General features: G+C 31.1%; 1 protein-coding gene across 2 annotated transcripts; it reads left to right on the top strand.

Annotated features, from left to right (window-relative positions):
* Window positions 1-6,504: 6,504 nt before the first annotated feature.
* On the top strand, window positions 6,505-10,679 carry LOC118073072 (uncharacterized). Of its 2 annotated transcripts, XR_004691068.1 has the most exons (8): window positions 6,505-7,113; window positions 8,034-8,178; window positions 8,549-8,686; window positions 8,765-8,985; window positions 9,118-9,350; window positions 9,425-9,904; window positions 9,969-10,386; window positions 10,469-10,679. XR_004691068.1 is itself a non-coding variant. In XM_035093365.1 (7 exons), the coding sequence occupies exons 1-7, from the start codon at window positions 6,574-6,576 to the stop codon at window positions 10,330-10,332; spliced, it is 2,121 nt and encodes a 706-aa protein (XP_034949256.1). In that variant the 5' UTR covers window positions 6,505-6,573; the 3' UTR covers window positions 10,333-10,679. The 2 variants fall into 2 exon arrangements, 1 of the variants encoding a protein (XP_034949256.1); XM_035093365.1 differs by having other exon boundaries at window positions 9,969-10,679.
* The last annotated feature ends 3,583 nt before the right edge of the window (window positions 10,680-14,262 follow it).

Raw genomic sequence — 14,262 nt, forward strand, 5'->3', positions numbered from 1 at the left:
TGGATGAAGAAGTATGTAGATCTAAATACAGATTTACGAAAAAAATCTAAAAATGATTTTGAAGAGAATTTCTATAAATTAATGAATAATGCAGTTTACGGAAAAACAATGGAAAACGTTCGGAAGTATGAAGATGTAAAGTTTGTTACACAGTGGGAAGGTCGGTATGGTGCAAAAAATCTCATTGCCTCTCCAAAATTCCACAATAATATAATTTTTGACAATGACATGGTAATAATAGAAATGGAGCGAAAAAATATATATTTCAATAAGCCGATATATGTAGGATTTGTAGTTTTAGATCTTTCAACAATGTTTATTTTTGACTTCCATTACAATTTAATTAAAAGACAATTTACAGACAATCAGGTAAAATTATTATACACAGATAAAGATAGTTTAATTTATCAATTTCTCAATGCTGATATTTATGATTGCATTAAAGATAATATACATAAATTTGACACCTCAGACTATCTACTAAATAACCACCAAATCTTATTATAAGATTTATATGCTGTCATGTCACCTAGATCAGCTTGCCAAGTTTCATCAAGCCCGCGTATATCAACATGTCGTCGTTGATAATTTCTCCTAACCGGTCTGTGTAGCTCTTCAGTTATTATTTTTTTCTCCTTGTTTATGATGCTACTGAGCAAGATATTTACGAATATTTTCTTCCAATTGTTTAATAGTTTCAGCTTGTTTACGCTTTGCCTTTTTCAGTAAACGTAATTGATCTGACTCATGCAGTTCAATTGTTTCATTCAATTCTTCTTTCAGACGTTTACGATGTTCTTGTGATGATTCAATATGTTGCTCTACTTGAACATTAATGATTTTGATTCTTTCTCTATTTTCTTCAACAATTCTTCTTAAATTTACTACAGTTTCGCGTAACAGACGTTATTCTATTTCAATAAATTTTTTTAAAATTGTAATCTTTTTTTCAATTACTCCTAATGATGTTGCATCATTCAAATCTACTGGTTCAGCAAGATTACACAATCTCTTATGATCCATGTCAAACTGTTGATCCACATTTAATTTGAATCCTTCACCAGGTGGCCCACGAACAGCACTTTTCACAATATCTTTCGCTAACTGTCGTCCGAAAACGTCAACACTCATTTTTAAACCTCTCACTTTAAAAGTTCTTCAAAGAATGAGTAGCTGTGTAGAATACAGCAGATCAATAAATCACATCAGCTTCACGTAATTCCTCTAAAACTGATAAAATTTCGTTAGTCTGACTGAAATTGCCAGCAGTTTGAGATGCAATAAGTAAGCGAAGTCGATCTATAAGTTCATTAGGATCATCCCAATAAATATAATCGGTAAGATGATTTTGTTCGATAAGCGTTTGTCATACTGATAATTCTGCCATACATGTTTTTATCTTCTTTTGTTATTTTCGATTGATCAGGTGAATTCATATATTATATATATATATATATAATAATCCTAATGAACCGGAAGTAGTATTGTATTTTTATCACCAATATAAATAAAATTATTGTCGAACCTGACTTCAGAATTACCCATCATTAGTCGATTACCTTTTAACTTTCGTATGCCATACTTTGTATCTAATTCTTTGGACAAGAGCTTAGAATCGAACATCTTCGAATACCTTACTACAGGTATGTCTTTAATAGGAGTACTTTGATGGGTAATTGTTGCTGTTGTATAAGAATCATCATCAGTTATTTCGTAATCAGGTGTAAGGCTTTCTTGTTTGCTTTCAACTTCTTCTTTAGGTTCTTCTTTCTTTATTTTCATTTCTTGAGGTTCCTCTTTAATAAGTGTTTTATCAGCTAATTGTTTAAGAGGAGTCACCATAGGTTTAAATATTTCACTTATGGTTTTTTGAGTCATATCTCTTCCAAGTTTAATCAACTTATGCTTTTGGCGTATTGCATCACTGGCTTTCGCTATTTGATGCAATATTTTTTTTCCTTGTTGCAACTCCGTAGTTTTCATAGTGAAACTTTGACAATCAAATAAATAATGTACAGTTTAATGTATTCTCGGTGAATTTATACTTTTGAAGCAATCAAATTCTCTTCTGTATCGCCTATTACTAAGATTACTAAGATCACTGTCTTTATCAATTACCAAGAAGCCATATTTATCATTATTCCAGCACATTGGACATATATCTCAAAAATGAGAATAAATCATGTCAATATTTACATGATCATCGTAAATGTGTTTTAAATTCATGTTATCTTGTCTGAAAAGTGAAAGAAAGTTTGTATTGTCACGTACCAAATGTTTTGGGATTTGTGCATAAGTTTGACAAAGATAGAAGCAGTCAATATCTCTAAGTCACCCCATACAAAAATAGGTTCGCATATTATCTTGTTTTTCACATGCTACGTCATCGAAAATCATAATTGAGTTGGGTTTCGCTTCATCCGGTTAATTTTCGCGTATTTGCATATTCTCAAAATCGAGATAACATTGGAGCTAGAAACGCAGCTGATAGAATACTTGCTGAAAAATCTTTGAAACGTGTTTTTGCGAGAGACGCAGATATTGCTGCTTTAGAAATTTCCAACGTCATGAAAGTTAAATCAAAATTGGGAATGGGTTTGAAAGAAAAAAAAAGGACAAAAGAGTTAAACATTTGCGAAAAGTTGTTAATTCAGCAAAGCTTACGTTACATTCTAGTTCAGATCCTATTAAATCTGCATTAGATGCTGCACAAAAGACTGTTCGCGATGCTAGTGGAAAGAAAAAAATTAAAGTTCCACGTATTATACCAATGCCGCAAAAAGTGGGAGGTATTTTACCTCTTATACCTCTATTTGCAGGTTTAAGTGCAGTCGGTGCACTAGAAACGCCAACCGTCAATTAGAAGAAGCTAAACGACATAACGAGAAAATGGAAGCAATAGCTGTGGGTAAAGGTCTACGTCCAAAACCGCACAAGAGAGGATTAGGATTGTATTTAAAATCGGCAAAGAAAACTTTTAAATTTACCTCATCGTGCACTGACTGATATTGAACTTCAAAAATATGCAAAAATCCTGAAAATACCCTTTTTTCGTGGTGTTTTTATGCGAAATGATCTTCCAAAATCTAAACCGTAGAAAAATGAATCAGCACTTATTAATCTCGACGATAAAACTGGACCTGGAACTCATTGGGTGGCATATAAAAAACGTGGTAATAAAGTTATATATTATGACAGTTTTGGCAATTTGCAGCCACCACATGAGCTTATAAAGTATCTTAATGTTGATAAGATACTGTACAATCATAAAAAACATCAAGATTACAGTACAGATAATTGCGGATACTTGTGTTGACACAAACGTCCATTCTAGAAGCATTTTATTTTCCACCAATTGAATTATCATTATCTAAAAAATATACCTTAGGACTTGTGGAATTGTTAACCTTCAATTTCATTCCAAATATTGATAACGGTAACAATAAATTTTATTATACACTCAATGGTGACGATAAAAGTATCAAAATACCCACAGGAAGCTATGAAATTGAAGACATTGAAAATTATTTGAAAGAAGCTGATACTCAATTATCAATTTCTATTAAGCTCAATAATAATGATCTACACAGTGAAGTTTACAGTAAAAATGCAACAATAAATTTCAAACCGCATGATTCTATTAGTAGTTTGTTGGGCTTGAGTCCACGAGTTATTTGACCAAAATTAACTCACACATCAGATTTACCATGAATCTTGACATAAGTCAGAATCAATTTGCCTTATCATATGATATGTATAACGATTTTCAAACAACATATTATGATGAAGAAGCAGAACTTCTGCTCACGAAAAGAAAATTTATTGATACAGCACCACTTGTAGTAATCGATTGTTCTAAACAAAATGAATCCTTAAAATCGGGATCAGTTGATGTTCGACTGGAGTTCGAATCATAAAGAGCTTTTCCTGCTAACACATCAGCCTATTGCTTGATCTTACATGATCGAATAATAGAATATAAACCCTTGAGTGCGCAAATGAGAAAACTAACATAATATATGGGAAAAATTTATATATTATATTATTATAATTACATTATTGTTATGATATATATTAATCAAATGTCATTTTTTTTTTGCTATAAATAAATTGTGTACACAAAAAAAAATTATCGTTTTCATTAATTTCCTGAAAAAATTAGTAGCACAAATAAAGAAGAATGATAGCCAATCCAGGATCGGTATTATAGTTGAAGATAACTTATCGCTAATCGAAGATGGTAAAAATCGATATTATGGTTGATAATAACTTATCGCCAATCGAGATCGGTATTATCGCTGGAGATTATTTACCACGAATCGAGATCGGTAGTATCGCTGAAGATAATTTACCGCCAATCGACGTCGGTATTATCGCTAAAGATAATTTATCGCCAATCGAGATCGGTAAAAATTGCTGCCGATAACTTATCACTGTCGATAACTTACCGCTAAAAGTTACCGCGGTCGGTAATTAGTGCGGATCAAAACCCACTTTTTACCTCGGCTGGTATTGCCGGTGGATCTAGAACTCTCCTTATATATCTACTTACGCATAATTTTTTAATTATTTTTTTCAATTAGTTCGTAAGTTTCGAGCTCCAAATTTACTAAATGAAATTGATCAAAAAAACTTTATCGATTTTTTTATGAATGCTGGAACTACAGTCTTTACAATCTTTTAACGTTTAGTTGTCTTCCACTTGCATACCGAGTTTATGAAGATTATGGGCGATTTATTATTTTTCCGGAGGGAAGTTACAGTAATAGGTCCGATTTTTCGAATCCCGAATTTTGACATATCTCTTCACTGAGGGAAGGAACGAGTCAAAAGTACACTACAACGCAGGGCAATCGTGGTACGCTGCATGGAAGTAGTAAAAAATCCTCTAATATTAACTTTTTTTTGTCCCTCTATTCCTTAAAAATTCGCCTGATGCAAGGTGAATTTTATTCTGCTCTCGAATCATTTCACAAGTTGTATAAATAATACCTTGGAACTGGTCAGTTTTTTTCTGACCACTTTTTAGTGAGTCGCAGGGTACTTTTTAGTAGTTGCAGTGTAATATTTATTATTCAAAAGTGTTATATTTCTCCACACTCTGAAGCCGTGAGATTACAACGGTCGGTTGTCTTTGGGTGTATTCGTAATCACCATAAGCGCGATACGTATGCGTAGGCATACTGTTTTTTCAGTAGTGCAATAGCCTCCGTATAGTACGTGTCAATGTGAATCAAAAGTGATACAAATAAATTAAAATACTATTCCTTAGTCATATAGAATTGCAAGTATGATATGGGAGTGAAAAATTCTACGATTAGATCAATTAGATTCCATTGTGTTACCACACCTTGCAACAATCAGCAATGGTGATAGTTATATTGTAAGAAGATGGCCATAATATTTAAGATGTTATGTACAGTGAATCAATAAAAATTAAATAACTTATGTATGATTTCAAATTAAATCTAAGTTCTTCTTTTCGAAAAAAACCTTTTCATTAATTCATTTTACAGTCGAAGCTCGTTAGTGTTGTCGTTCCCCTATATCCCTACTACTCGTGAACCTATTTTCCTCATTGCGCATAAGAATGCGCAGAAAATAAAAATAGAGCAAGGATACATACGTGTGATACATAACCTGTATTTAACTTAATAGTTCGTCAATTTAATTTTATTTGAAAATATGGTATATTTTCTGCCTTTGATTTTTAAAATTTATCTATTATTCTATCTCATTTTCATTTAAATGATTTGTATGAAAAACATTGAATATCCGAATCGAAAAGTCTAGTCTAAAAAGAAACTTCAAATCCTAAATTCTTTTGATTTCTCATATGCCGCTTGATTATGTATACCGTTTTAATCCTCAAAATCCTCCCCTAGTGTGTCTACGTGCCTCAAAATCCTGCAAATATGATTGTTAGGAGTTATATAGACTGATCAGGAAAAATTTTTATTCCAAATTAATCTGACATTCCCTCAAAGTATTTCAGAAGTTACAATTCTATCGACTCATACTTTAGAAATAGGGCATTCAGGAGTAAGTAGGAATTAAATTATCATTTTATTCCATATAAATTCTAAATCTCCTAAAATCAGATTACTTTGCATAAAAATTAATGAAATAGATGGAATTGTCTCGTTTTGAAAAATTTGTTAACTTAATATATTAAATTAATTAGAACATTGAAAATTTATTTATTCATTGATATTTGAAGAGTTCACTATTTTATGATAGGTAGAAAATGATATGAAGTACTAACAAATTTTATAACGAATAATTTATATGTACCTATAGCTCCAGCTAGTTTTTTTGCATTTCATTTTCATGGTCGAAACTCTGACCAATTACATGGATGCAATTATATGTACAATTGGTCGTTGTATAACATAACTTATTATAATAATTAAAATGATAGCAACAATTTACACTATCTTACGCTGTTAATTTGATTGTAACGTCATTGCTCTAGAAAATTCACTTAAATGTATTTTACTGGAACAAATAGTTCGAAGTTAAGAACTGTTTTATTTTTTATCCAACAAATTAGAGTGAATTGTGCTTTAAATCATGAAAATTATTTGTATTATTTCCATTTTATTTTATTCTTTGAATTGGGTTCAACCTCTTGACATTCCTGTCATTACCCAGATTCAGGATATCATAGGACTTGCTCATGACATTGGTGATATACTATCTGGAAATATTCCACTTCAAAATTTATTTACCACTCAATCGGATCCAATGGCCAAAGTAATGAAAAAATTAGATGATATTACTGAGAAAATAGAAAACCTGGATGTGAAGTTAGATGACTTATTGGCTTCAATTATCGCTCGACTTCCATTGGAAGATAACATTAACACTGATATACGTAATCTTCAAGAGTACATTTCTCGAATTGACGATATATATAGTTACTTCTTGGCATATACCAGGAATATATCAAATTTCAGCAATGATACACTCACAGAATTTGCCACTATTGTTACATCTGCGAAGTCTAATAACCTTCCAGACATCCTCAACAAGATTTTTAACATCATTGTGCCTAAAAAGACCGCACTCAATCGGATGAGCTTTTTGGAGAATATGGCACAAAGAAGAAAGGTGACAGCTTTTATTCATATAATTTCTGAGCTTTTGTCAAACCAACAAAATGAGATTAGGCAAAAATAAGTCAAAGGAATTATTTTCATGATTTTTTATTATAATTGAACTTTTTTTAAATATTTAATCGTCATTTAGTGAGTCGCAGCTATTTTTACCGTTTAATTTTACTTCTGCAATTGAATATGCTACTTTTCAAAAATCTAATGAGAAATTGAATCATATTACACTATCAATCTTAAGTATAGCAAATGTTTACCTGATAATTTTACGGTAAAAATGATAATTATCGATGAACGATACGCAAAACTATCGAATTGAAATCAATTCAATTTTCATTCTTCCAACTGGGACCTTAATCGTTTGGACCTTTCGGGCTGCACCTAGACCTTTTGTTTAATAACTTTGTTTAAACAAATAGAGTTGACAAACAAAGAAACATAGGTAAAATTTTTTTCAGCTATGACATTTTGGTTCTATTTTCTACAATTAATTAACTTAAAATAATTTTTAAGAACAAAATCAAATTTAACGAAAAACGTAAGAAAGATTTTTTCCATAAGTTTTTTTACAAAATCAAATAGTATCATTCTCTTAAAATTTGATTTTATATCCAAACAATATTCTATTTATTTTCAACAAAGTTATTCAAACAAATGAAATTGATTAATTGATCATACTTCAGTGGAAAGAGACCTCATTGACATGACATAAATCTTTTCCTCTCTAACACCCAATAATTCGAAAGATTTAATTGTGTTCAAGAATCATATTAAACTTCTATTTTTCAGAAACACACTTAAAGCACCCACACCTTTTATAAGCATAATGTGTTCTTCAAGTATACACTATACCGCTATAGCTACAAATTTCACAAATCTATTATTCATGGTTATGAACGATACTTTATTGGTTTCCAGATAATGAATCTTTTGGAGATGTGTAATCCTCAAATTTCGTATCAAAATCGGCTGTTACAGATTTACAATTTGATATCAATCACTGAAATGAAAGCTTTCTTGATGACTTCGTTTGCTTATAGATTGAAAAATGAATTAAAAAGAGGTAAGTATTTGTTTTATGCACCGGAAGCATGACAAGCGTAACTTATCATATTTGTAGAAAAGAACATGAATAAGTGATTTTAAATCGGTGAGTTAAGTAATTAAAAATGAAATTATAGTCAGAAATTACAGATTGAGTAAATCTTTCTATTATGTCGCTTATCGACCACTAAGAACTTTTCCTCTGCAGTTAGAATAAGTTACTTTTATCGTGGATTAATTTTACATAAAATATCGTATGTACCACAAGACCTAAACCCATCATTTGCTCATCGCAATAACAGATAACTTAGACTACTAAGTAAAAACGTCTCATTTAAACTAACGATACCGTTCAAATCATTTTTAATTACCAAAATTGTATCTTGTAGTTAAATCAAAAGGGGAAATTGACCGGGCTCGGAATAGTTTTATTGTGAGATTGGATAAATACTTGATAGAGTTCAAGAAGAACATGCTGCCAGCTTCAAGAGAAATTTTTCTTTGTGATCCTGAATCACTTACCGATCGTAAGCCGTAGAGTTCTTTAGAGTAATTCAAAAAAAATACATATTTAATGACACCAAATGTTATTTTAAACTTTTTAGAAGAAACTTATGTAGAGCTAGAGGGGCTCTTTAATGCTTACGTCATGAATGAATATGAAGTAAGTATGAATCCTTGTTCTACAACCTGTTCTCAAATCTGGACATGGACGCATCACCGTTGTTATAAACTCCATTATCAAAATTATTGCCCTAAACATCCTTGCAAAGGACTGATCCGTGACTGCGGTTGGATTGGTGGTGATGTAGACATCTGCGAATACGTAAGTGAATTATAACAATATCTACATATTCTAAAAAAAAAAAAAATTAGAAATTTATTGATAACTCAATTAGCCACTAATAACAGTTTCTTATTGTTCGTAAAAAATTTATAATTTAAAAAAATGTAAAAGAAAGCAGATTTCATAAAACGTTACAATTATTTACGATCATATTCTAACGGATGGTATGGAGAATGGAGTAAATGTCATTCTGAAAACATGACTTACCAACAAGTAAAAAGTGAGCTGTACCATTGGTACTCATGCGACATGTGTATATGTAGATGTGAGGAATCTTACGGTTCATCTAGAGCCATTAGAACCTTTAGTTTACGTCCCCAAATATCCAACATTGACGAAAACAAGTACGTTTCTTTTAGTTAATCTCTAAAAAGGCATTTTTTCATACATCATTAAATGTACTTGTTAATAATTCCAGAGTTGTATCAGACGTTAAATTTACCATGAAAGATAAAATGATTCACATCCAGATTGAAGAAACACCACTGCTGCCTCTTGGTCAGTTAGCCAAGAATGAGTCGTCTTGGGTACCTTTAGAAGATTTTATATATTTATCCAATATCACTGGTGGAGGCTGGGTCCAAATAAAAGACGGCAAATATATCCCTATGATACGAGACACAGATTTTGCATTTATTAGAAGAGATCAAAGAGTATTGAATCTCGATGAAATATCAGGTGGACCAAATTTCGTTCTGACAGGTGTTAGGTTGCGTCATGAATCAGAAAAATATAGTGATGATGCATCAGCAGGCAATATCAGCCCTCTTCAGATAGAGATTCATGTCACGCCTTTTAATTATTCCGATGGCAAATTGATGCCAACTGAAGAGAATCCATCAGTATGGATCACACCACTAACTCAGCCCAAATTGCCGCCAGCATATAAGAATCAAAGGTATGGGAATTTTTTGTACTACCCAAGTACTTAGATTCATTCCAATCATTATGTTTTCTTCCAGAAAAGAACTAAAAATAGGAGAAAAAGTTTATCGGTGGGAGAGTTCACCAAGTCTACCTAATGTTAAACCTAATCAGTATATTGAGTTCAAACAATCTTCTATTCATTCTGATGTTGGTCAGAGCACAATACCTTTCATGGACTCTCGACCTACTGCACCTTCTAGTCCTATAGCATTTGATGGACTTGGTCTCATGTACAGAGGTCATGAGAAATTCGGAGGATTTGTTCTTTTCAAAGCGATGACCATGGACTTGACCCATTACATGGATTCATCAATGACTGTTCAACAAGAGAGATACTACGCTAATCATGTTCGCAAATCTTTACCAGTTTTGCCGAATAAGAAATTAAACAAGCAATAATTCTATAATGTGCAATAGTTAAATTTCTTTAATTTTCTAGTAACTAGCTCAGACGTAAGCATTTTTATTAGACTTACGTACGTTTTTTTACTTCTTGCATAGGATTGCTAATCATTATCCGGCGTTAAATTTCCAGACGACAATCTTATATCTATGTGCTTCAAAAAATTGGCAGAAATATACGTAAATGACCGAAGTCTCTAAATCGGACGATAATCTTACGTTGATTTGGTTACTAGACTTAGTTAAAGACATGAAATGATCACTTTTTCCGATGATCTCAAGTTTACTTGTTGTTTAACGATCTGATTAATAAAATAATAATTTAATTCTTCATGATTTGGAAATCATTTTATTTTATTAGTTACTATCGATTCCTATACACATTGATCCTGTTGAAAAGATAGATTATTATCATATCTTTCTAATAAGCTATGAAGTACATATTAAATCACATCACATAAGTATAATAATATTTGCATGCTTTTGAAACGTAAATAAAAATTTTTCAAATTTTCTCTGTGTGTCTGTCCGGGGTAATCTTGGAAACAGCTGAATCGATTCTAATGAAACTTTGCAAACATAAAGAGGAAGATGTCAGTAATAGCATAGGCTACTTTTTGTTTATATAAACTTTTTATAGCAATTAAAGTTGCTATAAACAGTTTAAAACAGAATCTTTGCAGTATATTCGAGTGCTTCCAACGGAATTTTTCTTATGTTACTCAAAAACAAGTACTAGCGATGTAACATAAACTGGAACTGACTTTATCTGTTTCTAACAATTAAATTTTTTAATGGTCTATTACGATCCAAGGCCATTAAGTTAGATTCCCTGTTGTGTTTGACACGAAATTCGAGAGTTTCACGTTACGCGCGTTAGCTCTGCTTAAGCAATCCTATTTGGAAGGAGAAGTTCTATTGAATCCTATTGAAGTTCTTCTTCCTACAGAAATTTTCTGAATCCTATTTAGATGTCCCATTGAGGTACGCTAAATCTTATTCAATTTACCAATAGGATTTAATGCTACAAGAAGAATACTGTTGTCTCAGAATATCCTATAGAATAATTAAGAATCATATTCGATTCTTCAATAGGATTTTAGTGAATTTAATAGGACTTGTAAAATTACAATTTCCCTATTGAAAAGAGGCAATTCTTTTCCACTGTTTTAATAGGGTTTGATATATTTCAGTATGAATATTATTATCTAACATTTTCTCAGAATAATTCGCAACTATTTCAAAACAGCCCAGATAGACATAATTTATTAACATATTGACATCATGACATAGAATAAAAATTTTTATGTTGGTTATGATTCGATTTTGGACGAAATTATGTGGAATCATTTATATATGGGAATGATAACATACAATATACGTTTTGCGCTCATACACCATTCATATTGTCAGTATGCTTAAGTAGAATTCGTCAGGTATCATTAAGCGATGAGCTCAATATGAGGAATAAGGGTTCTGTTTTTTTTTGTCATGTGGCGGTATTTATGGAAACAATACAGTCGTCAAGTTGAGCTCATAAAACTTCGTCGAACGATAAGGCTATTCTAAATCTATCTCTTATTTTTGTGGGTACTAGCATCGAGTACGTTTTTTAATTGTTAATTATAATAAAATAAATTCTATACAGTAGTATTCAACGAAGTACTATTCATTGAAAGATTTAATGAAAATTTATTTGGTCAAAATTTTTTATAGATACAAGTAAAACTATGATTGAATATTACAACTGATTCTAATTTATAGCGATTCTAATTTTTTTTCGTTTTTTCGTGAATTGAGAAAATTTGCCAATTCAGCATCCATTTTCTGACGCGTACTCTGTCTACTATGTTTTTCCTTGTTTTAATGATCGTAAAACCTATTGAAAATGTCCCTTGAATTCGGGAAGTGTCAATTTCTTGTAGTGGGAAGTTGTTGCACCTGAGAAATAATATTGAATAGATATAATTGTACTCACTTATCATGGCTTTTATTATATAAGTCAAACATAATAGTTTTTTGCCTGTATTTTTCTCTGACTCCACTATTCCATAATAGGTGTATTGTTAGGCTCATTCCGTCGCGAATACCATGTTGTGTATGCATTGGCGTACATTTGATGGATCTTCGATAAATTTGATATAATTGAGCTAAAAATTTTAAACATTTATTACAACTATAGAATAAATTATTAACAGATAATAAAAAACAACTATACTTCACTAAATGCCTCTCCTTTCATCTTTCATAAAATTTATTAAATGCTTCCTTGGTGTTTAAAAGTAATTTTTTTGGAAGTGTAGTAAGGCGTGATCCAGTGTCATGAATTTTATTCCTGTTCAACCAATGCAAAGTATCATTAATATTATAATGATGAAAAAAAATGATTGTTCATTATTTAAATAGAAGACATTAAAAAATTTTTTGTAGGAAATCAATGAATTGAACGGAAAAGGACGACTTAGAAAATATTTCCTTGTTTCAATGTGCTACAATAGGATTCGATATATATTGTTTGATAGGTGTAATTTTGTCAAGTTTTTATAGGAAGACAATGAACTGAAAAGGAAAATACAACTTGAAAAACATTGATACAAGACAATGGTCTTGTATCAATATTCCTCGGTAAACTTCGATGTTTTTTAATAAGACTAATTTTCGTATTCTTCTGTAGGAAAGAAGATAATTTATTTAAATAAAACGATGTAAAAAATATTTTTTTACCATCGGATATTCTAATACGATTCTAAACATTTAAATAGGCGCAATGACTATGTCTCTGTAAGATATAAATAGATTGAAAAACAAAACATGACATTTTTAGTGGCATCATTTTTCAATACGATTTAATAGTTTTTTATAGGTTCATTTTCTTCCAGTTTCTATGAGAAGTAAACAAATTGAAAACGTAAATACGATTCGGAAAATATTTCTTCATCACGACCCAATGAACACCGAACCTTGCTGTTATATAACAGACACATAGCATGGTATGTTAATGTTAGTTATGTGTATGTAATGTAACTATTATATATCGTGAGTGTAGAAATGTAATATAGCAGTAGTTACTTTCATGCAATGTGACAAAAATATTACGTTGTTACATCGATGTTAAACAATTTTATGATGTTTTCATCCCACAAATGTACCATAACAAGTCAAAAATTTTCAGAGTTGACTTTCGATGGTTATTTCCTGGCACACATTTTATAATTACATTGGCATCATGTTATATGGTCATATCAATGTAATATAACATGTGTTGTATCTACTTTACGTGGATGTTGTATTGAACAATTATATTAGCATAATATAACATTTGTTATTCATCATCTTATGAAACTTCCAATGTCAGTAAAAATGACTGCCACACTGTAAATCCAAGTTGTAGACACTGTTAAAACGCTAAGTCTCTTCAATGTTAAATGTCGTAAACAAACTATAGATTCTTCACACACTACGAAACGTGTGAAAAGTGTCTACAAATCATGCATAGTTTGTTAATAGACATTTTACATTGAACACAATTTACGCGTGTTATTTTAACAGGCTTGTGAAATCCTGTGATTTGCAGTGCACTCTGCCAATAAGTGATGAAAATAAATTTACTGACCAACAAAGTAATTCTTATTACTAAAGAGACTAATATTTACGACGATTAAAAGTTATTCTCTTAATGTTTTGCAACCAGCTTCAATCGTGAGTTTTACTAATTATATACATTTTTTATACTTCTAGCGAACAATACGAAGCTGCTTCCAATGTAACAGGAGTTACTACAGTCCTTTAGTAAAATTTACTGATTTAATCGGCAAATTGATTTATATCCTATTCTAAAAGAGACATTGTGTCGCAGTGGCGCTATGATGAAATTGAAAAACGCCATATTTGATACATTAGCTACATTAGCTTTACCATTTATTTAGT

Source organism: Chelonus insularis, unplaced genomic scaffold, assembly GCF_013357705.1.
Source record: "Chelonus insularis isolate UGA/USDA-ARS -01 unplaced genomic scaffold, ASM1335770v1 contig_95_pilon, whole genome shotgun sequence".
Classification (NCBI taxonomy): Eukaryota; Metazoa; Arthropoda; class Insecta; order Hymenoptera; family Braconidae; genus Chelonus; species Chelonus insularis.

What these genes read in the sequence shown, in the direction of transcription:
- LOC118073072 (XM_035093365.1), top strand. Translation starts at nt 6,574, where the DNA reads ATGAAAATTATTTGTATTATTTCCATTTTATTTTATTCTTTGAATTGG. An exon ending in GAAAAATGAATTAAAAAGAG is followed by an intron (nt 8,179 to 8,548) that starts GTAAGTATTTGT and finishes TGTATCTTGTAG; the next exon opens with TTAAATCAAAAGGGGAAATT. An exon ending in CCAGCATATAAGAATCAAAG is followed by an intron (nt 9,905 to 9,968) that starts GTATGGGAATTT and finishes GTTTTCTTCCAG; the next exon opens with AAAAGAACTAAAAATAGGAG.